This window comes from Stegostoma tigrinum, chromosome 22 (genome assembly GCF_030684315.1).
Source record: "Stegostoma tigrinum isolate sSteTig4 chromosome 22, sSteTig4.hap1, whole genome shotgun sequence".
Classification (NCBI taxonomy): Eukaryota; Metazoa; Chordata; class Chondrichthyes; order Orectolobiformes; family Stegostomatidae; genus Stegostoma; species Stegostoma tigrinum.
In genome coordinates, this window is record NC_081375.1 from 11376156 (window position 1) to 11401665 (window position 25510).

Genomic DNA, 25510 nt, shown 5'->3' on the forward strand with positions numbered 1-25510 from the left:
ACCCTTCATCAGAGAGGGGGATGGGGTGAGGGTTCTGGAATAAATAGGGAGAGAGGGGGAGGCGGACCGAAGATGGAGAGAAAAGAAGATAGGTGAAGAGGAGAGTATAGGTGGGGAGGTAGGGAGGGGATAGGTCAGTCCAGGGAAGACGGACAGGTCAAGGAGGTGGGATGAGGTAGTAGGAAGGAAATGGAGGTGCTGCTTGGGGTGGGAGGAAGGGATCGGTGAGAGGAAGAACAGGTTAGGGAGGCAGAGACAGGTTGGACTGGTTTTGGGATGCAGTGGGTGGAGGGGAAGAGCTGGGCTGGTTGTGTGGTGCAGTGGAGGGAGGGGACGAACCGGGCTGGTTTTGGGATGCGGTGGGGGAAGGGGTGATTTTGAAGCTGGTGAAGTCCACATTGATACCATTGGGCTGCAGGGTTCCCAAGCGGAATATGAGTTGCTGTTCCTGCAGCCTTCGGGTGGCATCATTGTGGCACTGCAGGAGGCCCATGATGGACATGTCATCTAAAGAATGGGAGGGGGAGTTAAAATGGCTTGCGACTGGGAGGTGCAGTTGTTTATTGTGAACCGAGCGGAGGTGTTCTGCAAAGCGGTCCCCAAGCCTCCGCTTGGTTTCCCCAATGTAGAGGAAGCCACACCGGATACAGTGGATACAGTATACCACATTGGCAGATGTGCAGGTGATCCTCTGCTTAATGTGGAAAGTCATCTTGGGGCCTGGGATAGGGGTGAGGGAGGAGGTGTGGGGGCAAGTGTAGCATTTCCTGCGGTTGCAGGGGAAGGTGCCGGGTGTGGTGCGGTTGGAGGGGAGTGTGGAGCAAACAAGGGAGTCACGCAGAGAGTGGTCTCTCCGGAAGGCAGACAGGGTTGGGGATGGAAAAATGGGTGGTGGGGTCGGATTGTAGATGGCAGAAGTGTCGGAGGATGATGCGTTGTATCCGGAGGTTGGTGGGGTGGTGTGTGAGAACGAGGGGGATCCTCTTTGGGCGGTTGTGGCGGGGGCGGGGTGCGAGGGATGTGTTGCGGGAAATACGGGAGACGCGGTCAAGGGTGAGTTTGATGTGGAAGGGGTCTCTTTCTGTGGGTATGGTGTGTACAGTATTTGGGAGTAGCGGGGGTGCCCTCTCGGGGTGGATCGCTATCTTGTAAGGGGGATAGACGTGAGAGTCTCTCTCCCTGTGGGTGGGGGTAATCTCTGTCTTTGGAGGATTGGCTTTGAGTTGGGGCTTTTGGCTTTGGGTATGGTTCTCTGTGTTTGGTGGTGTCAGCGTGGGGCTCTCTATCTTTGCGGTGGGGTAATCTTTGGGGATTTGGTATTGACAGGTGTAGCTTTATGGGGAGTTTGGTGTGTGGGGGGGTGAGGTTTGTCTGTGTCTTTATGGGGCACTTGGGTGCTGGGGGTCTCGCATTCTCTTTATTGGGAGTTGGTGGGGGGGTTAGATGGTGATGTGGAGAAGTAGTTTGGACAGTTATCACACTTTGCGGGGAGGTCTCTCTCTTGAAGGTGGGAGGAGTGTGCAAGTCTCTGCCTGTGTTGAGGAGGTGCTTGAGGCTGCGGGGAGGGGTGGAGAGCAGCGTCTGTGCCAGGCGCGGGCGCCGCCATCTTTCATCCTGGCGCCGGTGCCCGGCCGTTGATCTGGAAGTTGCGGCGCGAGCGGCGGTTCCACATCCGGGTGCCTGGCTCGGCCAATCAGCCGTCTCCACGAGCCGCCGCAGCGGGCATTTAAGGCGCGTGCGCAGTCGCGGCGCTCCCTCTCGGTCGCCACGTTCCCTCCGCCGGGCCGGCCCCCCCCACCACCACCTCCATCACCACCCTCCCGCCGCCGCCTTCTCTCCCAACCTCTCGCCTTCAGTCTTCCCTCCTTTCCCGAGACAACCGGCCCTCGAGCACCACCTCACACACCTTCTCCTCCGGCACCGCGCCGTCTCTCTCTCCCCCCCGGGGAGCCGCCATGTGGCCTGTCCGCCTGCTGTCCCTGGCCGCCCTGGCCTTGGCCGCCGACATTCCCGAGGAAGACGAGGTCTTGGTGCTGAGCAAGGACAACTTCGAGGAGGCGCTTCAGAAGTACCAGCATCTCCTGGTGGAGTTCTGTAAGTGAGCGGGATCTGCGCGGAGCGGCGCGCACCTGTAACCAGCGGCTGCTTCCTCCGTTTAAACCCCCCCCGTCCTCCCCTTAATTCGGGCTTTTGTCTCGTTGTCTGCAGTTGGCAATAAGTCACCCGTAACTAACAAACTTTAACTGGCAGCACACCTCTCGTTGTCTAACTGGCCTCCTACCTAATGCACTCACCTGTGTGTTCCCTCCCGTGGCCGTTAATAAGCCATATCTTTTTTTAAAACAGAAAAGAGTACAGCCAACAGTAGTGTGTTTGACGTGTGACAGCGGTTTAAAGATGCTGCTTGGCCTGCTGTGTTCATCCAGCTCCGCAGCTTTGCTGCCTTCATTTGTAATCAATCCAAGCTCTGGGGTTGGGTGCTCGTTTCCTTCCAGCCTAGAAAGTGAGGGTGAGGACATGGGCTTCCACTTGCCCCTTACCCTGACACCCCCCCCCCCCCCCGCCTGCATTTGGATAATTTCGTCTCATGTACCATTGTGAGTTGGATTACTTCTCCTCCTCCTCCTCCTCTTTCCCCCCCCCCCCCCCCCCCCACATTTTCCAAAGCTGGCTACACGCTCAAGTTAAGTTTCCACTGGTCCGTGATATTCTAATATAACTGAGCAGTTGTGCTCTCCCAGCTCTTGGTTTTGCAGCCCCTTTTGATTTGTGTGGCCCTGTATTTCTGGCAGTGTCTGTGTTTCACTTCGTTTAAAAGGCGAGCGATGTTGCTGTTTTGTTTTTTTGCTTCCTCCTGCGCTGCACACAAGGTAATGGTTTTGTTTGAAAAGCTGCGCTTAGAAACCGAAACCCTCCCGATAATGCCAATGTAGATTAAGAGGCAGAAAGTATTGAACTCCCGAGTGGAGAGTGGGGGGGGGGGGGGGGGGGGAAAGTTCACGGTTCAAACTCGGTGAAGTCGGGACACTTTCTTTCTTGGAGGAGGCAGGGCTTTTTTCTTTTGCTTTTGTGGGTGAGGTTGTACGTGTTTAAACTACACGTACTTAGAGCAGGAGGGACGGCAAGACTGAGACTAACTGACAGTCCTGTCGGCCACTAGCGACCCGCAAAATCAAAAGTGAAGGAGGCGGGTTTTCTGCAACTCGGGAATGTTGACGTGTACGAGAATCAGTGGGAGAATGACTCGTCTCCAGACCCCCACTGCGAATTGCAGAGGGAGTGTTCTATTGGCAGTATTTCTAGCTGGACGTTTTAAAGTTAGGCTGTAGCGCCTTTTTTGGAATTGCTTTTTTAAAAAAAGACCTCTGGCATGATGCATAATCCGCAAACAAATGCGAAAGCCCTACTTGGGATGGTCGCCTATTAGTATAAAGTATTGTCGGCATTTAGTGGCTTTCCAGTTACTGAGTGACCTTATTTTGATTCAATGAACTTTGACATTGAAGGGCATGAGATGTGGAACGATCACTTCATACAGCCCCTCTGAGGCAAAGACCAGGGTTGTCTTTAGGATATGCCTGAAATCTGTTACCAACGTGAAATGCTGCAGATGCGGTCAGTGTTTAAAAAAACTGGAGAAACTCAGTAGGTCTGCCACATTCATAGAGAGCAGCAGTTGTACAAGTCATAGAGCACAGAAACAGACCTTTTTGTCCAACTAGTCCCTGACCACAGTCCCACCTGCCTATTTGGCCCATATCCCTCTCAGCATTTCTCCTTGTGTACTTATTGGAATGTAACTTCCAGAGAAAGCAATGCTTTATAAAAAGCATTGCCCCTTGTACCTTTTAAATGTTTCTCCTTTCACCTTAAAAATATATCTCCTCCAAGTCTTGAATGACCCAAGGGAAAGGTGAGTCATTCACCTTGTCTATACCCTTCATGATTTACTGAACCTCTCAATCTCCTATGCTCTGTTCCCAGCCTTTTTATCTTCTCCGCTTAACTCAAATCCTCCATTCTGGGAAACTCTTGTAAATCTGTTCTGAACCCTCTCCAGCTTAATAATATCCTCCCGAGAACAGGGTGACCAGAACTGGACAGAGTATTCCACAATATCCTGTACAACCTCCACATCACATCCCAACTTCTGTACTCAGAGGCCTGAACAATGAAGGTGTGTGCTAAATGCATCAAGGCCCATTGCAACTTATCTATATCTGATGCAAATGCCAAAGAATCGTACCTGAGCCCCTGGGTCTCTGCCCTACGATACTACCCAAGGCTCTACTTTAAATGTATAAGACCTACCCTTATTTCTTTTACCAAAATGCATTTATCTAAATCAAATTCCATCTGCCACTCCTCAGTCCATTGACCCCGTTGGTCAAGATTTCTTTTTAATCTTGGATAACTACCTTCACTGTGCATAGTTGCACTGCATCATTTTTATTCATTCACGGGATGAAGGCGTTGCTGTCTAGGCAGCTTTTACTACACATCCCCTAATTTCCTAGAGGGCAGTTAAGAGTCAATGACATTGCTGCGGGTCTGGATTCACATGTAGCCCAGACCAGGTAAGGATGGCAGTTCCATTCCCTAAAGGGCATTAGTGAACCAGATGAGCTTTTCCCAACAATTGACAGTGGATTCATGATTATCATCACACTCTTAATTCCTGATATTTATTGGTTTCAAATTCCACCATCTTCTGTGGTGGGATTTGAACTTGGGTCCCAGTGCGTTATCTGGGTGTCTGGATTAACAGTCCAGAGATAATACTACTTGCCCATTGCCTCCCCACTTGTTAAAGATGTCTTAACACTTATTTTTGTTTACACATTTTAACTTGTGCATGATTACCAAATGCAAAATGTCTGCTGTAAATGTTTGTCAAAGATGCTTTAGGCAGCAGCTGCTTACAGTAAATCAGAAACTGACAATTATTTTACTTCATTGCACCAAATCACTTGAAGTCTGGAATCAGGATTTGCAAGTCCTCTTGTCACCAGGAAGTAAAAGTCAAATATGGCAGGCACCAAAAGTAAAATTTTTGCAGAAGTATTTTTTAAAAAGTTAAAGGAGCTTAAGTCACTGGATTTATTAGACTCCAACCATTAATATAAGTCTGTATGTTTTCTTTCTTGTGTTTGTCTAATTTCATGATAGACTGGAGGGCTTATCTTATGAAGAGAGGTTGACTGAGCTCGGTCTCTTTTCATTGGAGAAAAGGAGGAGGAGAGGGGACCTAATTGAGGTATACAAGATAATGAGAGGCATAGATAGAGTTGATAGCCAGAGACTATTTCCCAGGGCAGATATGGCTAGCACGAGGGATCATAAGCTGGTTGGTAGAAAGTATAGAGGGGATGTCAGAGGCAGGTTCTTTACACAGAGTTGTGAGAGCATGGAATGCGTTGCCAGCAGCAGTTTGTGGAAGCAAGGTCTTTGGGGTCATTTAAGAGACTGCTGGACGTGCATATGGTCACAGAAATTTGAGGGTGCATACATGAGGATCAATGGTCGGCACAACATTGTGGGCTGAAGGGCCTGTTCTGTGCTGTACTGTTCTATGTTCTATGTTCTAATTCTGTTCTCACTTAATTAGTTAAATACTTGATGATGTGAAAATTTACTAGGGTGCATCCTGACTTGTTTAGCAAAATCCTTAAATTACAGGGAGAAGTAAGGGTTTTATATAGAAAGCCTAGACTTGCCACAGCCTCTGGCTTCAAAGTTTCTAATTTAGACTTGTTTGGAATGTGCTAATATAATTGTGAACCATGCTCACTTTTACATACTGACTGGTCTCATCATATTGTAAGAAATTGAATTAAATCCTGTCTATTGAAGCACTTCTTGTGCATGGTCCTGATTTGAAACTAAGATTGCAAATGAAAAGTAGGGGCTGGAGATGTTGTAAATGGTACCAGCAGAGGATTTGACCTACTGGGGCTCTGGAAAAGAAGCCCATGACTGGAGTGAGGTCTTTGAGCGTGTAATGGGGTAATAGAGATAAAGATATTCTGCTTGTGTAAGGAGATCAAAGCTGAGTGTCATAATGTAATAATCACTAAATAAGTGCATTAGGAAATTAAAGAAACTTCTTCCCTCAGGACAGGATTAAAATGTATGGCTTGGAATGGCTGAGCTGATAGTTGTGGGGAGAAAAGAAGTATTGAGGGGGAGAAGTTCTGAAGATTCTGATTGGATGGGAGGAGCAATGTGAACTGTAAACTCTGCAGGTTCAATGTAATCTGATCTGAGCATACAGAAACTAGGGTGGGGAAAATTGTTTGCCTGAAATCAGTGCTGAATTGTTGTGAAGTGTCATAATTTATGCACTGACTCTGATATAATTCTACTTACCTGTAGTTTTCTTGGATCATGATGCTTTCTGGTTCTGAGATTATTTGCTAGTGATAGTGTAACTTTGCAATGGACTTTGCTATTATAAAGAAATTAATTTCTGGTTAGTTGGGAGCCACATTTTGCACCTCTGCTTTCTGGCCTTATGGAATATATTAATGGAACTTAGAAATACTGCCCTGAAAGTGACATTTTTGTGTAAACTCTCCGATCCCTTGTAAGGCGCTAGTGCATGTTGGAGTCAGAACAACTCTGGTTCTGACTTTTAAACTGCCTTCCAATGGTAAGTGAAAGGGATTGGAGTTTCAGGTTCCTTACCTCCAGTTTGTGTTGTTAGGTCAATAGTTAAATAAACTTCTGGCAGAATTTTTCAAAATGTGCAAGATACTGTTCTGTGAGAAGGAACACTCCTTGGAATGCAAGCCCTCTCATTTGGTGTCTCCACCAATTGCTGCCTCAGGTGACTTGGGTGCCAAGCAATATCATTCGCATCTTTTGCTGATGGCTGAAGAGTCAGTGTTTTGGATGGCTTTATCCTGAGCAGCTTTGTAATGCAGGACCCTCTGAGCTGTTCCCAAGAATGATGCTATGCTCTTCCATTGATGCTCAAGGGCTGTCGACTCAAGCTGTCTAAAATATTTTTGCTTCCAATGCAACAGATGTCCATAACTCGGTTCTGAGGGGTGCATTAAAACTTGGGGCAGCCACTACTGCATTATTGTGATGAGTTAACGATTGGAATTTAAAGTCATTTAAAACCTGGAACAAAAACTAGTTTTGGTAATAGTGACCATAAAACGTGGTTCACTTACTTTTTTAGAAAATTCTTTGTCCTTGCCCAGTTTGGCCTACATGTGACTCCAGACCCATACCAGTGGGGTTTTCTGATTTTCCTCTAAAATGGGCTAACTGGTCACCCAGTTGAAGGATGACAAATGCTGCCGTTTCCAGTGACACTAATGCGGCCTCACTTGGAATATTGTGTGCAGTTCTGGTTGCCCCATTTCAGGAAGGATGTGGAAGCATTGGAAAAGGTGCAGGGGAAATTTACCAGGATGTTGCCTGGTCTGGAGTGAAGACCTTATGAAGAAAGGCTGAAGGACTTGGGTCTGTTCTCATTGGAGAGAAGGTGGCTAAGAGGGGATTTAATAGAGACATACACGATGATCAGAGGATTAGATAGGGTGGACAGTGAGTGTCTTTTTGAGGATGAAGACTTCAGCTTGTATAAGGGGGCATAGCTACAAATTGAGGGGTTTTAGATTTAAGACAGATGTCAGAGGCAGGTTCTTTACTCAGTGGTAATGCCCTGCCTGCCAGTGTAGTTAACTCAGCCACATTAGGGGCATTTAAACAGTCCTTGGATAAGCAGATGGATGATGGGATAGTGTAGGGGATGGGCTTGGATTAGTTCACAGGTCAGCACAACATCAAGAAGGGGCCTGTTCTATGCTGTATTGTTCTATGTTCTATGCCTCTATCCTATGAAATAGAGAACAGCACTTTCAGATCCCTCACTCATCATATCACTGGGTGGGTGATGGCTGAGTGCTATTATCACTAGGCAGTTCATTCCAGTGACCCAGGTAATGTCCTGGGGACTTGGGCTCAAACCCTACCATGGTGATGGTGACACTTGAATTTAATAATAGTCTGGAATTTGGAATCTAATGACCATGAAACCATTGCTGATTCAGAACCTGTGGTTCAGTAATGTCCTTGAGGGAAGGAAATCTGCCATTGTCACCTGGTCTGGCCTACATATGACTGGACCCACAGTTATGTGGTTAATTCTTAACTGACTTGTGGGCAGTTAGGGATGGGCAATAAATGCTGGTCCGGCCACTGGTGCCCACATTTCATGAGTGAAGAAAAATATCCAATTGAAATCTTCCTGCTTTTGTTTGAAAATGTTTAAGTTCCATCTAATGAATGCAGAGGTCATGCCAGTGCAGCACTAGGTATCACCCAGAGCTGTGTGCCAAACAGTAAGTGATGGACAGAACTTAAGTAATCCCAGACCAGATCCGATCTAAGCTCTGCAGTCCTGTCTCATCTAATCATGAAGGGTCATGGGCAACTAAACAGTTCACTGCAGTAAGTGGCTCCACAAATAGCCCCATCTTCAGTGATGGAGCCCTGTGCATCCAGTGTGCAAGATAAGGCTGAAGCATTTACAGTAACCTTTGTCCAGAAGTGCCAAATAGTTGATCCCTCTTGATTTTCTCCAGTGCTCCCCAGCATCAGGTGTCAGTTTCAATCAATTTGCTTCACTCCATGCAATATCAAGATATGATTGGAGGCAGTGGAAATGGCAAAGACTATGGGCTATTATAATGTTCTGACAATAGGACTGAAAATTTGTGTTCTGTGCTCCAGAGAAATAGCTGCACCCCTGAGCCAAACTGTTTTAATACAGTTGTAACAGGCATCAGTGTGTCAGTGAAAAATTGTCCAGGTATGTCCAGTATATACAGCAGGGCAACCCAACTGATTGCCCCAGCAGTCTCCCCTCTTTCATTGTTAACATTTCTATCCAACAGCACTTGCTCACTTGTGCCCGATCTGGCTTCCACCATATCTAAGAGCTCCTGACGTTTGTAATAGCCTTGGTTCCAACATGGGCAAAAAGTTTATCCATAGTGACAGCACTTGACATCAAGGCTGCATCTGACAATGTGGCATGAAGACCCCTAACAAAACGAGTCAGTGAGCATGGGGGGGTAGGTGGGAGCAAATCTCTACTGGTTGGAGTCCTGTTTGACACGTAGGAAGTTGTTGGTGAGGTTTGGGGTGGGGTTGGTGTTGGATGTAAGGTATCTGTTTCAGGAGATCCGCAGGGACTCCCTAATGACATTATGGTCTACCGTCAGTGCACTTCATTGGCTCAAGAAGGCAGCTTCTCATCACCTAGAGGGTAACTAGGGACAAGCAATAAATGCTGACCCAAGTAGCAACACCAGATCCCACAAGTGAACCAAAGTTCTTTCCACGTCATGGCCTGATCTGCACTTATCCCAATTGGTCAGTGGGGCACTTGTAACTTGCTTAGTTTTAAGGTTTTTTTACTGAGGTTTTGCCTCAGCACTGATATGGGGATTAATCTTGTTGGTTATGTTAAGCTAATTATTTTTGACTGCAATCCTACCTCATTACTAATTGTTCAATTCAATTTGCTGCTTTTAAGTATTCAGAGTGGATGTTTCCTGTAGTGTTTTCAAACTTATGAAGTTAAGTGATCTTGTCAGTCAAGAATTGAGTTTAAAGTCTGTGCTGGCTAAAATCTGGGTGCTGTTGGTATGGGTCATGAGGGAATATGATGTCCCTCTCCCACAGAGGCATTTCATTGTCCAGTCCAAATTTTGCCTATTGAATAATCTACTGTACATGCAATTGGAACTTGTCTAGTAGATTATCAGTCCTTATTGATCTATAACATGGCACATGCTAGAATTAGGATTCAAGTGATTATTTTTCAGTTTTGAAGTGAAATTGTTCTAAAGTGACACTTGTGCAGACAGTAGATTTTTAAAGGGCTATGCTATATTTACTGATTGGATATTCAAAAAGTGTAGTTTTGGACTGTCATCCAGGAATGTTTCCTATACATGTGGTAGCTACGCTCGAGTCAGATATGGGGTGAAACTTGGCCACCTTTTCAATGGTAACAAAGTGTGGAGCTGGATGAACACAGCAGGCCAAGCAGCATCTCGGGAGCACAAAAGCTGACGTTTCGGGCCTAGACCCTCCTTCAGAGAGGGAACTGGAATAAATAGGGAGAGAGGGGGAGGCGGACCGAAGATGGAGAGAAAAGAAGATAGGTAGAGAGGAGAGTATAGGTGAGGAGGTAGGGAGGGGATAGGTCAGTCCAGTGAAGATGGACAGGTCAAGGAGGCAGGATGAGGTGGTAGGTAGGAAATGGAGGTGTGGCTTGAGGTGGGAGGAAGGGATGGGTGAGAGGAAGAACAGGTTAGGGAAGCAGAGACAGGCTGGGCTAGTTTTGGGATGTAGTGGGGGGAGGGGATGAGCTGGGCTGGTTTTGGGATGCAGTGGGGGGAAGGGGAGATTTTGAAGCTTGTGAAGTCCACATCGATACCACTGGGCTGCAGGGTTCCCAAGCGGAATATGATTTGCTGTTCTCCTTGACCTGTCCATCTTCCCTGGGCTGACCTATCCCCTCCCTACCTCCTCACCTATACTCTCCTCTCTACCTATCTTGTTTTCTCTCCATTTTCAATCTGCCCCCCCCTCTCCCTATTTATTCCAGTTCCCTCTCCCCATCCCCCCCTCTGATGGGTCTAGGCTTGAAACGTCAGCTTTTGTGCTCCTGAGATGCTGCTTGGCCTGCTGTGTTCATCTAGCTCCACACTGTTATCTTGGATTCTCCAGCATCTGCAGTTCCCATTATCACCTTTTCAATGGATTGTGTTAAAAATAAATGAGAAATTTGGGTTTGACTTTTCAATATTTTTGGCTTTTTTCTGTCTGAGCTTAGAAATAGAGGTGGTGAATAAACACAGTCTTCTGTTTATTTTTTGGGTTGCCAGACAGACACATGTTTTGTTTGAGTAAACACAAGCATGGTATGCCTTGTTGTGTGTGACGTTAGACTAGTGTTATGCAAGTTCAATGCTGCTTTGCATTTTGGAGCTGCTTTTGAGGTAAAATGCAGACTACTTGTATCCATGAACCTGACTTAAGGTGTTCTTTGAAGTTTGTACATAGTGGCTGATTTCATTAGCTCTGACAATTATGGGTGGTAACACCTACCATGAAGAACAATATAACTTCCTTGGAAGAAAAAAAAACCCCTGAACTAAGCTTGGTGTGTTGTTTAAAAGCCAGTGTTTTTACTGGTCATCTTAATTGATATTCCATGTTGACATAAAATGGCCACAGCAGCTTTTTGTGTGCTTAGAGCCAGAAGTGTAATTTTTTGCTATCTTGTATCCCAACCTGTGCTTTGCATCTTCACTGGGGAATGTTGCTCACTAAAGCTTATCTCCTGTGAAATATTAACTATGAATAGCTGCTGAGTTTTAAGGTTGCATGGTTGAGTTGGCATAATTACTTGCTGAATACACAATGAGATGTAATAGGATGTTGTTGACTTAAAATAAAACTTGTCCTAGGTCTGCACTGATTTGGCTTAACTTCGACTGCGTAATGATCAGGCTGCTTAATCTGTCAGACTGCCTGCTATTCAGTGTCAAGGGTGTTGGTTAGCTAGATGGCTTGTTTGCCAGCAGCATGGGTTCAGTTCCTGCACAGGCTCACGTTATCATGATGGGCTCTTTCCAACTCAACCCTTCCACCTTGCCCAGAGTTGTAGTGACCCTCTGGTTTATACACTACCAGTTGTGTGTCTCGGAAGCCCTGTGATCCTCAGACTATGGTGATTTATCATTTTTCAGCATCATATGGCAGCCTGATGGAAAGTGCAGGTGAAGCAAGGATGCATTTGATGTCCACATTGTAGTTTGTTCTCCGTTCTTCCCTCCTGCTTTGAGGACTTGGTCTGATAACATCCTTTCTAAGGAATGGTTGTGTTATTGCGGAATAATTTTAACATCGCATTTTAAATGTTGCTGGCTACTTGCAGTAAGGTGAAGGTATCACCAATAGCATTATAACCAGTCCATTGACTTGAGTGACTCCTGGTGCAATCAACCTTTTGCAAACCAGTGTTAGCGAACTGACACAATTGCTTATGTACTGTTGCTGAGCAAAGGATTTTTGTTCCCTGTTCTAGATAATGCATTAACTGGTGTACTGTTGCATTAATTTCAGTCTCCTAATGACTGATTTTACAGTGTGACATTGGAATGGTCTGAAGACTATCTGCCCAGTGAGTACTCAATCTAGAGTTAATTTAATTTGCTGATACTTAAAATGATGCTCGGTGTTGTTGGGGGATGTGATGACTAGGATGTGAATAACTGGTAGTAAATATCTAGTTACTGTGTTTTCTGTCTGAAACTCAACATTTATTTCCTACTGCACTTTGTTGGTTGCAAACGTTTCATCACCCTGCTGGGTAACATTCAGTGCGCCTCTGAAGCATTGGTGTTCTGTACCGCTTGTTAGTTAGTATCTCAGTTTGCTTGAGTGGGTGGCATTACTACTTCTGGTTCTGTTTCTCAATGCGTTTGGAGTTCTGGTTAAAATACCAGGCCTGCAGGCATTTCCCTGGCATTTGTTTGGCGTGTGATTATGGAAGTGTTGTGCCAGTCAGATTTGTCCCTTGCTGTCCATGTGTAGTGGGAATTGAGGGTGTCTCTTGGTGGCTAGTTTGAGCTGAATTTAGTGTTGTTGAGTTTCCCAGTACAGATACAGGAAGAATGTGTTAAATGTGCTAATGTGATTTTGCTGCACAGAAGGTGTTGCTATGCTTTCACTACTACAGTTTTGTTTGAATTGTGTGGTTTCAGTGTGACCAGCTGCTACATAGATACATATCTCAACTTTATCTAAATAAATACTGAAGTTCCCTGCATAAGAAAATAAGATATGCCTTGTAGCAATTGATACTGCAAGGGAGCATTGTGTGGAACCAAAGAATTTATTGATCATTTGAGGGGCTGAAGCTCCATCTCCCTATATCGTGGTATGTTTGCCCACTTGTCCCACTCTTATAGCACACTATGCTAGTAATCTGATTGCATCCCCCAAGCTGGGGCTGAATTAAGTTTCTTAACTAACTCTGTGGAGGTTTATTGTAATATGAAAATATGAAAAATTTTGGCTAATGTGAGCTAGTATGAATTAAGGAGTTGAGGCCTGGGTAGGTCAGTCTGATCTTGTTGAATGGCCATTGCCTATTCATATTCAATGCAGTTAGTTCACTTAATGTAAGTGAATTTTGTCTTTCCTTCTGTGAGCTCATTGCAATATCTAAATATACATCCAATAAATTGGTCATGCTGTTAACATGTTGCAATATTTATCCCACCACCCTTTGAATGTGGAAAAGGCTAATTTAAAATTCTGAGTTTCCCTCTTCAGAGCGAGTGGGATAAAAATGTATTCTTCCTATGTCTTAAACTTTGTATTGGAAATCCTGGGATGGGGAATACACTGTACACACATCCCGGGAAAAAAAAGACATTTCAGCATTGTTCTGAATACAGGCTGTTTTTTGTACATTTTAAATTGTTGGAGCCTGAAATGATTGCTTTCCCTACAGATGCTCCCTGGTGTGGACACTGCAAGGCTCTTGCTCCTGAATATGCCAAAGCAGCTGCAAAACTGAAAGAAGAAGGCTCTGAGATCAGACTTGCAAAAGTGGATGCCACTGAGGAGTCTGACCTTGCACAGATGTTTTCAGTACGGGGATACCCAACCATTAAGTTTTTTAAAAATGGTGATAAGAGCAGCCCTAAGGACTACTCAGGTAATGACTATTTAAATATTTGTAATATATGGTCTGATTAATGTATAAATAACTTGGACTTGACTGTACAACCACTCAATTTCCCACCTCTGAACTTGAGCTATCTCCTTTTTGTTAATAGTGGCTACCTTGCCAGCATTGGGCTGCATTGTCTGTAGATGAGGTCTGTTTTTCAATTTGATGGCAGTTGGATGGTATAGAACTGATCACACCTAAAACATTGCACTAAATTTACTCCAAAACTAATTCATTTGTTTTTGTTACTGCCTTAGTCACTGCTTTTTGTTTGAGCTTCCATCCAGAACCACTTTAAAATTACAGTCCAGAAAGTGGCCATTCAACTTACTGTCAGGTTCCAGCATTTCAGGTGCACATCTAGGTTTTTAGGAGTTTAAGGTTTCCAGCCTCAATCTTCACTGAATAGTGAATTCGTGGCATCAGCATCCCCGGTCATTAATCCCCCATGCTATGGGAAACAGGCTTTCCCTGTCTGCTCAAGCTAGGCCCCTCCTAATTTTGTGCATCTCAACTAAGTCGCCTTTTACTGCCTCCTCAGGAAAGTAACTCAAGCCTACCCAAACTTTTCTCATGTCTTCACTGACAAGACATGACAACTTTATTGTGACTCCCCTATAGGCCACTGGTGTGTCTCCTGTATTTCTTGTCTAATGAAGGTAGACACCCTTTATGAAAACTTCTGCCAGTTTCAGTTGTGGATTTGTCCTACCCCTTGATCCTCCATTTATTGTATATTCCCTTGTTTGCCTTCAAATGTATTTTTCACATCTGGTTGAATTCCATTTACCATTTTTCTAATCATACATCCAAACCATGGATATTGTGCTGTAGTCAGTCATCCTTTTCATATCAGCTACTTGGCTAACTCTTCTCTGCAAATTTCAGTTGTGCCACTGCATTCAAATTCAATTTCTCAGCATATACCACAAAAGGCACCCAGCATTGAGCTTTGTGCAACACTACTGGAAACCGATAGGGAGTGTTACCCTTCGTTTCTGAGCGCTGAATCAAATTTGGATCCAACTTGCTTCCTTCCCTGTACTAAAATCGTAAACAGGATCTTCTCCACTATCCTTGTTACTTCTGTAAAACATTCAGTTGTTAGTAAGATTGACCTTCTCTTAAAGCCATGTTGGTTATCTGTGCCTTTTTAGGAAGTTAACTCTAATAATTACTGGCACCAGTATTTTGCTGTCATCCAGGTCAGGCTGACTGGTCTGTAATTATTCAGCCTGTCCTTTGCACTACTGCAGAAATGTCTTTGTTCAGCATTCTGTTAGCATGAGCAGGTTTAATTTATTTCATGTGGTTTCATTCATCTTTCTGTCTTGCATCTTGTGTAAATTATACACTTCGTTTCACTTGAGACTGAAAATTCTGTTTAACCCAGGTTTACTGTCACTCACTGGAAGTGAAATCCTAGTTTTTGGCACTTGATGTCAATATTATTTCATGTGGGATAGAATACTCATTAATCTGAATATTTAATTCTGCATTTGTTAAACTTGCAACCCTCAGGTGTAGCAAAGGAAGTTAAGGTTGGAAATTTATTGGGTAAAGTATTTTATCTTAACTGCATTTTGCATTTAAGTTTGTCATGACTTAGCAGTTTTGATCCAGATCCCAGTGATAAAATGAGTCAACTGGAGCATCAAATGCTTAAGATCCTTCAAAGTAGAAAATCATTCAATTTTTAAGATGAATTTGGAAGGAGCTTTATTTGACTTTTGCAGCTATCGACCAGAACTGGTTTTTGTTCCACTATTGCTAACTGCACTTTGACTCTTCCTTGATCTGTTGCTAGCTCCTTATCTTGCTTGTTTCTCATCTGTTAATTCCAGTTAGACCTTAGTTGATGTTCAGTCGTCTGAAACTGACTTGGATCACATGACCAGCATCTTTGGACATGGCTTTCTCTTCCTGGAGATTTTCCTAGTCAGTAAATCTTGTGACTTCCTTCCTGAGCTACCAAGTGTTTCCCTACATGCTACTTAACAAAAAGCTCTATCTTCCTCCTACTTCTGCAGCATCTCTTGTCCATTCACTACCATGTTATGGGGATTCAAACTGTGACTTACTGATCACAGATTTCTTAGATATTGAGACTGAAGTTTTTTGACAATTTCTTTCCCATATGTGACCATGAAAATTAACATAACAAGAACAGTGTAATATTTAATATTAAGTTCAAAGTATGGATGGTGCTGCAGTAGTCAAGGTTTTGGATGCTGGCTTCTGGAACTTGGATCTACTGAAGCCAGTACTTCAGTGCTGAAAATCTGGGTGCTTGTAATGGTTCGGTTTCTTTTTAAGCTGGAGTCTGGTTTAACTTGTCTTAGTGCCCTCTGTTTAAAAACATTTGAAATTTCGGCAATTCATCTCTAGAGCAATAAACATGTTCTGTCAGTTTTTGGGATAGGCTGTTAACTAGGCTATTTTGTAGAGCTCTCTTTCTTTCCTTGGGTCTGCTTCAGCTTGTTCTCAATTTTAACAGAAAAAGACGCTATTGCAGGGTTTAAATTGTAATAGAGCACTATCCTGTACAATGGCCAACAAACCAACAACAATGGCCAAAATATCAGCCAACAAACCAAATTGCAACTGCCCTCATTACCTCGAGCTAGCTGCTCAGTAACAGGTATTCCCTTTTAAAATTTTGATCTTTGGTTTTGTTAGCTGGCCGACAGCATGAAGATATCATGAACTGGCTGAAGAAGCGCATGGGACCTGCAGCAGACACCATTACAGAAGCAGATGCTGCTGAGAAACTCGTGGAGTCATCAGAAGTGGTTGTCATTGGGTTTTTCAAGGTACTGACTATTTCTTAAGTTTTTGTATCACTGGCAGACTATATTGTGGATTTACTGCCTCGAGGGCAGTATCATGAGAGTAAGGGCCAAATGCTATATTGGTCACTTGAAGGAGTGATCATTGTTTATTGGCATCAGATGCTTCCTTACTAGTCATTGGCTGCAGGTGATGTCTAATGAAAGAACCAGGGAGACATGCCCAGTCCTTCCTTTCATCCTTGAGCAATGTTTTACTTACACAAAAATAGATTGAAAACCAAGTTCATTGTGACTTCTTTCCCCATTAACTGTCTGTGCAGCCTTGATGGCCAATGTGTACATAGACCTGAAATTTTAACATGTTACTACTTGTGTATGGCCACTTTATGGAATTGTAATAAAATTGCAAACAACAGATGCCTTAAATTTGTAGGAAGTAGAGGCTGAGCTGGAGTTTATTTGCCCCCCCTTCCCTCTACGTGTGCACTGTGCAGCATTAGAGGGTTGAGTTGATTTGTTGCCAGAATAATACATATATAAAGATAAAAGGCAAAAGTTTTGCTGTACTTTAAATTACTTCTGCAGTTGCAGAAATAAACCTGAATTCTGCAAATATCCAGTAGGTCAGGTGTCATCCAGGAAGTGAGACTGTTATATTTTTAGTTAAGCCTATCGCCTTTATTCAGTTGGCAATATAATGCTGTGTCAAAATGCTGGAACTCCCTAATGGGGCCTGCACCAAATAGGTGGTTCAAGAAATCAGCTCACTACCATGGCTAATAAATGCTGGTGCAGTAAGTGAATCTTCCATGCTATGATCAAATTTCTTCCTTTTTTATATAAAAAAAAAAGCTCTCAACCTTGTCTATCCGCCCTCTAGAAATGTGGATTCTGCTTCAGTGTACAGTGAGTCTAATGCTCGTCCCTGTCTCTTCCTGACCTGAGACTGAAGTTCCTGTTTGACAGACTCTTGTCAGGATTTATGCTTTACTGGCCCTAACACAGATTATAACTGAAGACTAGTTAATGATTGAGTTTAGGGAATACTAACCCACTCATTCCTGCTGATCAGCCCGCGTAATCTGCTCTTTCTAGATATTTCTTCCCCTGCATTCTTAACATAAATGACTGTATGCAATCCATGCTTTTGTTACCTGCAGTCTTTACTTGCTGTTTATTGAAACAGCTCTACATCAGTCCTCCATGTTAAAATGTATCACCATCTTCCAGCAAAGTCTTGGATCTGTAACTTCAACTGTCCAGTTTGCACAGGCTTCCCTACGTTAACCAGCTAATTTCTTGCTGCCCTTTATCACCTAGTGCCATTCAGTCCCAGTCTCTCTCTAGCTTTAGATATCCTTTACTACAACAACCCCTCCCTTTCCTCCCCTCTGAACCACTACATGTCAGATTTGGTCATGACACATGCTAGAGAAATGCAAGCTGGTTAACTTTGTATACAACACAAGCTTGATGTCAACCCTTCTCAATTCCTGTAGGTCAGCTCTAATGTCTGAACATTCAGAAAGGGTCATAAAGCCCAGCTGATTGAGTGCTGCTTTAAAACACTAACATGAATTCAATCTGCTGTGATCTGTCTTTCACTTTCCCCTTTGTGATTTAAGATCACTAAAAAGTAGCAGGAGAAGCCATTTGGCTCACTGTGCCTGATCTGTCATCTGGTAGCATGGCTGATCTTTTGTGGTAATTTCACTTTTTTTTGTATCTTGTTCTCTGCAATTCCTGACTCTCAATCAAAAATCTAAATCAACCAGACTATTCAGTAACTCACTCACTACAGTCTGGGGATAAGAGTGGAGGAGAAATTCCTCCTTAAACAGTGTCCCCTTAGTTCTTTTTCCCTGAGAGGAAATGTCCTTTCATCACACTAGAGAACTCTTGCCCTGCAGTGATGGTTTGAGTTTGAAATGATTGAATACTTAGTTTCTTAGTATATTCTGCCCTTGAATGGGACTGATACAGTTTTTCATTGCTTATGTCATTGCTGCTTGCCATTTTCTTTTGTTGCACAGTAGCTTATTTGGGCCCCTAGCTTAAATCTGTACCCTGGCCCTTGAGTATGTCACCACTTTGGCTGCCTCAGTGCATGTGTGCTGAACAGCTCCAGCCTTTTGAGACGCTGATTTCAAAAAGCTGTTCTTATTGAACTAGAATTTCTTTTTGCTTTCTTGACATCATTTTGTTTGTGTTTCTCAATTAGCAATGACAGTCATTATTTTTGCCACTCTTAATGAAACTTTTTAAGAAACATGTCTTTTTTAAAAAAAATCACTTTAAAATGCTTTGCATCTTTGAGTCTCTTGATTTAGTGCAAATACTCTGCAATTACAACATGTTACTAGTCTGTGACATAATTCATGTCATCTGAAATAGATGAAATTTTGATTTTCATTTGATCTTCCTGTAATGGAATCACTAGTTAATGAAAACTCAATGGGTTTACTACATTGAGAAAACCCTGTCATTCATTTTTATTGAGCAAGTTCAAACTTGTGTGGCTCTTGAGTGGAATGGGAATGTCTGAATGAAACTATTTCCCTTTCCAGAATATGGAAGGTGGCGATGCCAAAACATTCCTGCAGGCTGCGGAGACCTTTGATGAGGTGCCATTTGGAATCACTTCAGAAGGAGACCTTTTCAAAAAGTATGATGTGAAGAAGGATGGTGTTGTCCTTTTTAAGAAGGTATTTGATCAAATACATCTATTTTGTAGCAGATTTTTGTTGACCTTAATTGTTGCAATTGTTTGGAAGCAAATACACTCCAGTTGGAGACCAGTCATACTCTCCCTATTTATTTCAGAACCCTCTCCCCATCCCCCTTCTCTGAAGGGTTTAGGTTTGAAACATCAGCTTTTGTGCTCCTCAGATGCTGCTTGGCCTGTTGTGTTCATCCAGCCCCACACTTTGTTATCTCTGTACTTCCTACTCAGTTGACCTGGTGGTAATAAGAGGCTAGAAAGCTGGTGATAACATTGTACCTTTGGACACCTAAAGCCTGAGACGTAGGTTTGTCATTTTGGTGTTGGGCTGCTCTTGTAGGAGCTTTTTTATTGTGAGTTTGAAGACTGAAAAGTGCAACATTACAGTTAAATTATTTTTAAGCTTCATTATCAGTAGCACTAAGTGGGGCGGTCTGCAAGAAAGCTGAGGATTTGAACATAAAACATCCAGGGATGATGCTAGGAAGTACTTAATGTGTAATGGAAATTTGGAATTTCATGTCTCAAACCTTGCTGAAGCAGAGTTGGTTTGGAAAATTTCAAGGCTGATTGGGTCTGTCAGCAAGGGACTTAAGTGAAATGGAACATTGGTAAATGAGCTCAAAATCTGAGCCAGTTAATTGAGTGGTAGAGACACTGAAGGGCTGAACAGTCTGCCTTGTTCCTTTTATTCTAAAGGGCTAGTGATTTTGATTCTTTCACTGGAAGTGTTCTTATAGCTGTCCTGTCCCTTCCAGGCATAGGCGCTGATGTTTTGAAAAAAATCCTGACTGCGCTAAATTCAGATTCCAGTCCATGACTCGCATGAGCAATTAACTGTGTGCAGTAAATAAGCAGCACCATTTCATTTACTGCTGTGATTCTTGTGTTAATGTCTACAGGTTGTAGGGCAACAGTCACTTTTCTTGTCCTGGCTGGCATACTCTTGAATTGCAAGCTAGTTACCTATTTTGTCCACTTAGAACTGCTAACATATTTGCTAAATGCCTGAATTAGTAAGTATTTTGTGTTTAAAATTTAGAGCCGCATTAATTACCCATGGCATAGTTGTGATCTCCAGCAACCATTAAGTGTAGCTGTTGATGGTATTTTGTGGGTTTGACTGACCTTGAGCCTAGAACCTGTTGCCAGTGGGTGGCAGTATTTGAATGTAAAGGGAAAGCATTTGAATTGATGACTTAAATAGCGCTCCATGTTTTTAAAGAATTCACAGGCTGCCTGTAGCAATATTTTATCTGTATAAAATTGTCATACAGCTAATTTTTAAAAATTAGCTGTGAAACTCTTTGAGGTGAAACAGGAGATCTGAATTCCTAGATAAGACTTCCTACTCTCTCTAGATCTAAGGCAGGATTGGTTTCAAATGCACAAGAATTTAATGTTCAATACCCAGCATTTTCTGTGGCAGAACAAACAGCTCAGATAGCTGGGGATGATTCTTATTCCCAAGGTGAGGTCTGCTTACACCACTTGCTGTGAGTTGAAGTGAGCTGAATAAACAGGACATCAGGTGTTTGGTGTTCTCAGGGCAGTCACCATCTAGCTGCTAAAGAGCTCAGTTTGGGGAAGATAATGCTTTAAAAACCAAGAACCAATTACAAACCACCCTGAGGTGTGGGATAAACTCTACTGGATTACTTTAGAATTGGATGTGCAGCTGTCCTTGCTTTCCTGTCAGAAGGTCCCATTTGTCTGGGTTCACATGGAAGACACATTGAGATTTTTAAACTGATTTACTGGAGCTAGTGACCTGATAACAGTCCTTCCCAAGTCACTGTATAGACCAGCTTCTAAGGATTCCCTGAATTCAGTTTCTGGTCACAGGTGAAAGTTAAATTTTAGTTTCTTCCTTCTTGTGTTCCCCCTCTCTTTATGAATGGCATTTTTGACTGTCATGAGTATAGATTTCTAGGAGCTTTTGGGTTGATTGGGGGGGGTGAGGGTTAGCTTCTCCTGAAAACAAATACAATAGAAACAACTCAGGCCCCTCAGCCCAACAAGTACACTCTGACCCTCAGAGCATCCCACAAAATCCACTCATCCTTGAACGTGAGGCAATTTAGTGTGGCCAATCCACCCAGCCTGCACATCTTTGGACTTGGGGGGAGAATGCTGGCGGAAACCCACACAGACATGGGGAGAATGTGCAAACTCCAGTCGTCCGAGGGTGGAATTGAACCCAGGACCCTGGTGCTGTGAGGCAGCAGTGTTAACCACTGAGCCACCATGCTGCCTCAATTGTGAAAATAGTGAAATTTTCTTCACCCCATGACTAAATTCTCATCTGTGGGCAATAAGTGGTGCAGCCAATCTCTTGTTTGGTATTGAGAAATCTAATAGAAATAGCTAACTTGAGTCACCTTATTGAATCCCAACAATCCTGTATTGTGCAGACTGAAGAACAATTGTCTGAATTGGTTCTCTGCCCTGTTAGTGGGGACCATGCTCAGCCTACTTTGGTTTCAAGCTAAAGTTAAATGTAAGATCCTTATAGCTGCAGTTTCCAGGGAGCCACCAGGTGGTAGGATTGAACTAGTGTTCACCAGCTTTGGTCCACCCAAGCCTCTCTTGGGGTGCCTATGAAATGATCTTTGTTTTAACTCTGGTTAAATCCATGATTTTCAAATTTTAATTTTAATCATTTGGAAATCATTGCAGTATAAAGTTTTCAAAACCCACTGGGGTAGCACACCAAAAATTGAGCCCTGCTGATCTTGGAGTTGTACTTAATGTTAGTTTTAAGGTATAAATACAACCCAGTTTACCTGGCTTTGAGGTTGATAGTGCAGTGCAGGTTTTTTATTTAAAAGAAGTTGAGACTATAGCTGCAAGTGAGCGCAAACCATTGACAATACAGCTAACTAAAATTGTGGTCTCCCACTCTCAGGCAACAAATAGGCAAAATAGATTCCTCACGGAGGTAGAGAAAATCTGGTAAGTCAGTTTTTGTGATCTTCCCAAATCAAACAATGATGTACATTGAGTAGTAAAGCTCTTGGTGTTGAGTTGCTTTCTCTGGGAGCTTCTGGTGGCTTGTAAGTTGCACAGAGAAACTTGGACTGTTCTGATTTATCAATTTAAAGGTTTCCACTTGTAGCAACTACTACAGGAAAGCTAACTGCTTTTCTTCAAGCTTTAGATGTTTTCTTGCAGGGGGCAGGTATCTTGAGAAATAATCAACTTATGGCTGTGCTTTTCTGTAACCTGTTTCCAGTTCCAATCTAGCTGAGAATGAATCAGTTTCACTTAAACAACTCCTCTGCTCATGATCATCTACACATTGCAGAAAGCTATAGCCACAAAAGTTCCTTGCTGTGAAATTATGTAGCTCTCTTGGTAAGTCCCTGTTTTAAAAGAGCCTTCTCATTTTTCAGGACTAAACAATAAAGACATGCTTTTTGCAAGAACTGTTTCTTCAGTTCTATATGAAAATCAGGTTGAATTAAAGCTGGCTTTTATGGTTTGAACTTTGGGTGTAGACTTTCCTACCTACTGTTTGCTCGCTAAAATCCCTGTCTGTAATGAGCTGAGGCTTTGCTCAGTATATGGTTTTTGTGCCCAAAGATCAGCAAGTTTTGTTTGCTGCCTTGTTTTGGCCAGGTGATAGTGCTTCAATTGCCTTCTGGTTCAGGAAGGAATAAGGAAAGTAGCTGGAGTTCCCAATTTTTACCTTAATCCCATGATGCTGAAATGGTTCCTTTTTAAGGAAAGGATCAGGTTTGTTTTGTAGTATTCCTATAGAAACTTGAAGGTTGAGGTTGGTTGGCTCACCGAGCTGGTTTGTTGTTCCGCAGACATTTTGTTACTGTGCTTGGTAACATCCTCAGTGCAGCCTCTGAAGCTTCAATATGTTTTCCCCACCTGGTTTTAAACTCTGGAGTCCATTGAGATGGGTTGCCTCACTTTTGGGTTTCCTTTGTAGTGGAATGTATATAGGGTTGAGATCAATGTGTTTGTTAATGCATGCTTTTTGGAGTGTCATATTTCCAGGAATTCTTGTGCTTGTCTCTGCCGAGCCTGCCCTAGGATCTTTGTCCCAGTAGAAGTCGTGGTTCTCCTCGTCCATGTGGATGAGTGAGTATGGGTCGTGTCTTTTTGTAGCCAGTTGGTGTTCATGTACTCTTGTTAGTTTCCTTCCTGTTTGTCCAGCATAGTGTTTCTTGCAGTCTCTGCAGGGGTTCTTGTAGATGACATTGGTCCTATCTATGGTGGGGAGTGGGTCCTTGGTTCGGGTGAGCACTTGTCGTAGGGTTGACGTGGGCTTGTGTGCCACTCTGTCCAGTGGGGGTCGTCTTGTGAGTTCATGATGTAGGGTAGTGAGTGTGTAGTCTTTCTGCTGTTTGTGTAGGCATCTTCTGACTCTTCTTTAGATATCCGTTTCCTTGAAAACCTGGAAGAGGTATTCTGGTGACCAGCAGTCATAAGAATACATAGAACGTAGAACATCACAGCATAGTACAGGCCCTTCGGCCCTCGATGTTGTGCCGACCTGTCATACCGATCTCAAGCCCATCTAACCTACACTATTCCATGTACGTCCATATGCTTGTCCAATGATGACTTAAATGTACCTAAAGTTGGCGAATCTACTGCCGTTGCAGGCAAAGCGTTCCATTCCCTTACTACTCTGAGTAAAGAAACTACCTCTGACATCTGTCCTATATCTTTCACCCCCTCAATTTAAAGCTTTGCCCCCTTGTGTTCGCCATCACCATCTGAGGAAAAAGGCTCTCCCTATCCACCCTATCTAACCCTCTGATTATTTTATATGTCTCAATTAAGTCACCTCTCAACCACCTTCTCTCTAATGAAAACAGCCTCAAGTCCCTCAGCTTTTCCTCGTAAGACCTTCCCTCCATACCAGGCAGCATCCTAGTAAATCTCCTCTGCGCCCTTTCCAAAGCTTCCACATCCTCCTTATAACGCGGTGACCAGAACTGTACGCAATACTCCAATTGCAGCCGCACCAGAGTTTTGTACAGCTGTAGCATAACCTCTTGGTTCCGGAACTCGATCCCTCTGTTAATAAAAGCTAACACACTGTATGCCTTCTTAACAGCCCTGTCAACCTGGGTGGCAACTTTCAAGGATCTGTGTACGTGGACGCTGAGATCTCTCTGCTCATCTACACTACCAAGAATCTTACCATTAGCCCAGTACTTTGCCTTCCGGTTACTCCTACCAAAGTGCATCACCTCACACTTGTCCGCATTAAACTCCATTTGCCACCCCTCAGCCCAGCTCTGCAGCTTATCTATGTCTCTCTGCAACCTACAGCATCCTTCGTCACTATCCACAACTCCACCGACCTTAGTGTCGTCTGCAAATTTACTAACCGATCCTTCTACGCCCTCATCCAGGTCATTTATAAAAATGACAACAGTGGACCCAACACCAACCCTTGCGGTACACCACTAGTAACTGGTCTCCAAGATGAACATTTCCCATCAACTACCACCCTCTGTCTTCTTTCAGCAAGCCAATTTCCGATCCAAACTGCTATATCTCCCACAATTCCATTCCTCCGCAATTTGTTCAATAACCTACTTTGGGGAATCTTATCGAACGCCTTGCTGAAATCCATATACACCACATCAACCGGTTTACTCTCATCTACCTGTTTGGTCACCTTCTCAAAGAACTCAATAAGGTTTGTGAGGCATGACCTTCCCTTCACAAAACCGTGCTCACTATCCCTAATCAACTTATTCTTTTCTAGATGATTATACATCCTATCTCTCATAACTTTTTCCAACACTTTACCAACAACTGAGGTAAGGCTCACTGGTCTACAATTACCAGGGTTGTCTCTACTCCCCTTCTTGAACAGGGGAATCACATTTGCGATCCTCCCGTCATCTGGCACTATTCCTGTAGACAATGACAAGTTAAAGATCAATGCCAAAGGCTCGGCAATCTCCTCCCTGGCTTCTCAGAGGATCCCAAGATAAATCCCATCTGGCCCAGGGGACTTTACTATCTTCACCCTCTGTAGCATTTCTAATATGTCTTCCTTGTGACCGTCAATTCCACCTAGTCTAGTAGCCTGTATCTCAGTATTCTCCTCGACAACATTGTCATTTTCTAGAGTGAATACTGTGGGAAAAATATTCATTTAGTGCTTCCCCTATCTCCCCTGACTCTGCACACAACTTACCACTACTATCCTTGATTGGCCCTAATCTTACACTCGTCATT

At 43.5% G+C, this 25510-nt stretch overlaps 1 protein-coding gene across 1 annotated transcript in view; it reads left to right on the top strand.

Annotated features, from left to right (window-relative positions):
• The first annotated feature begins 1737 nt into the window (after positions 1–1737).
• The window catches only part of p4hb (prolyl 4-hydroxylase, beta polypeptide), a 38142-nt gene continuing 14369 nt past the window's right edge, over positions 1738–25510 (top strand). The window contains exons 1-4 of the mRNA XM_048555384.2: positions 1738–2094; positions 13556–13762; positions 16457–16590; positions 19137–19274. Coding sequence (XP_048411341.1) covers positions 1956–2094; positions 13556–13762; positions 16457–16590; positions 19137–19274 — 618 coding nt within the window. The 5' untranslated portion in view covers positions 1738–1955. The remainder of the gene's footprint in view (positions 2095–13555; positions 13763–16456; positions 16591–19136; positions 19275–25510) is intronic.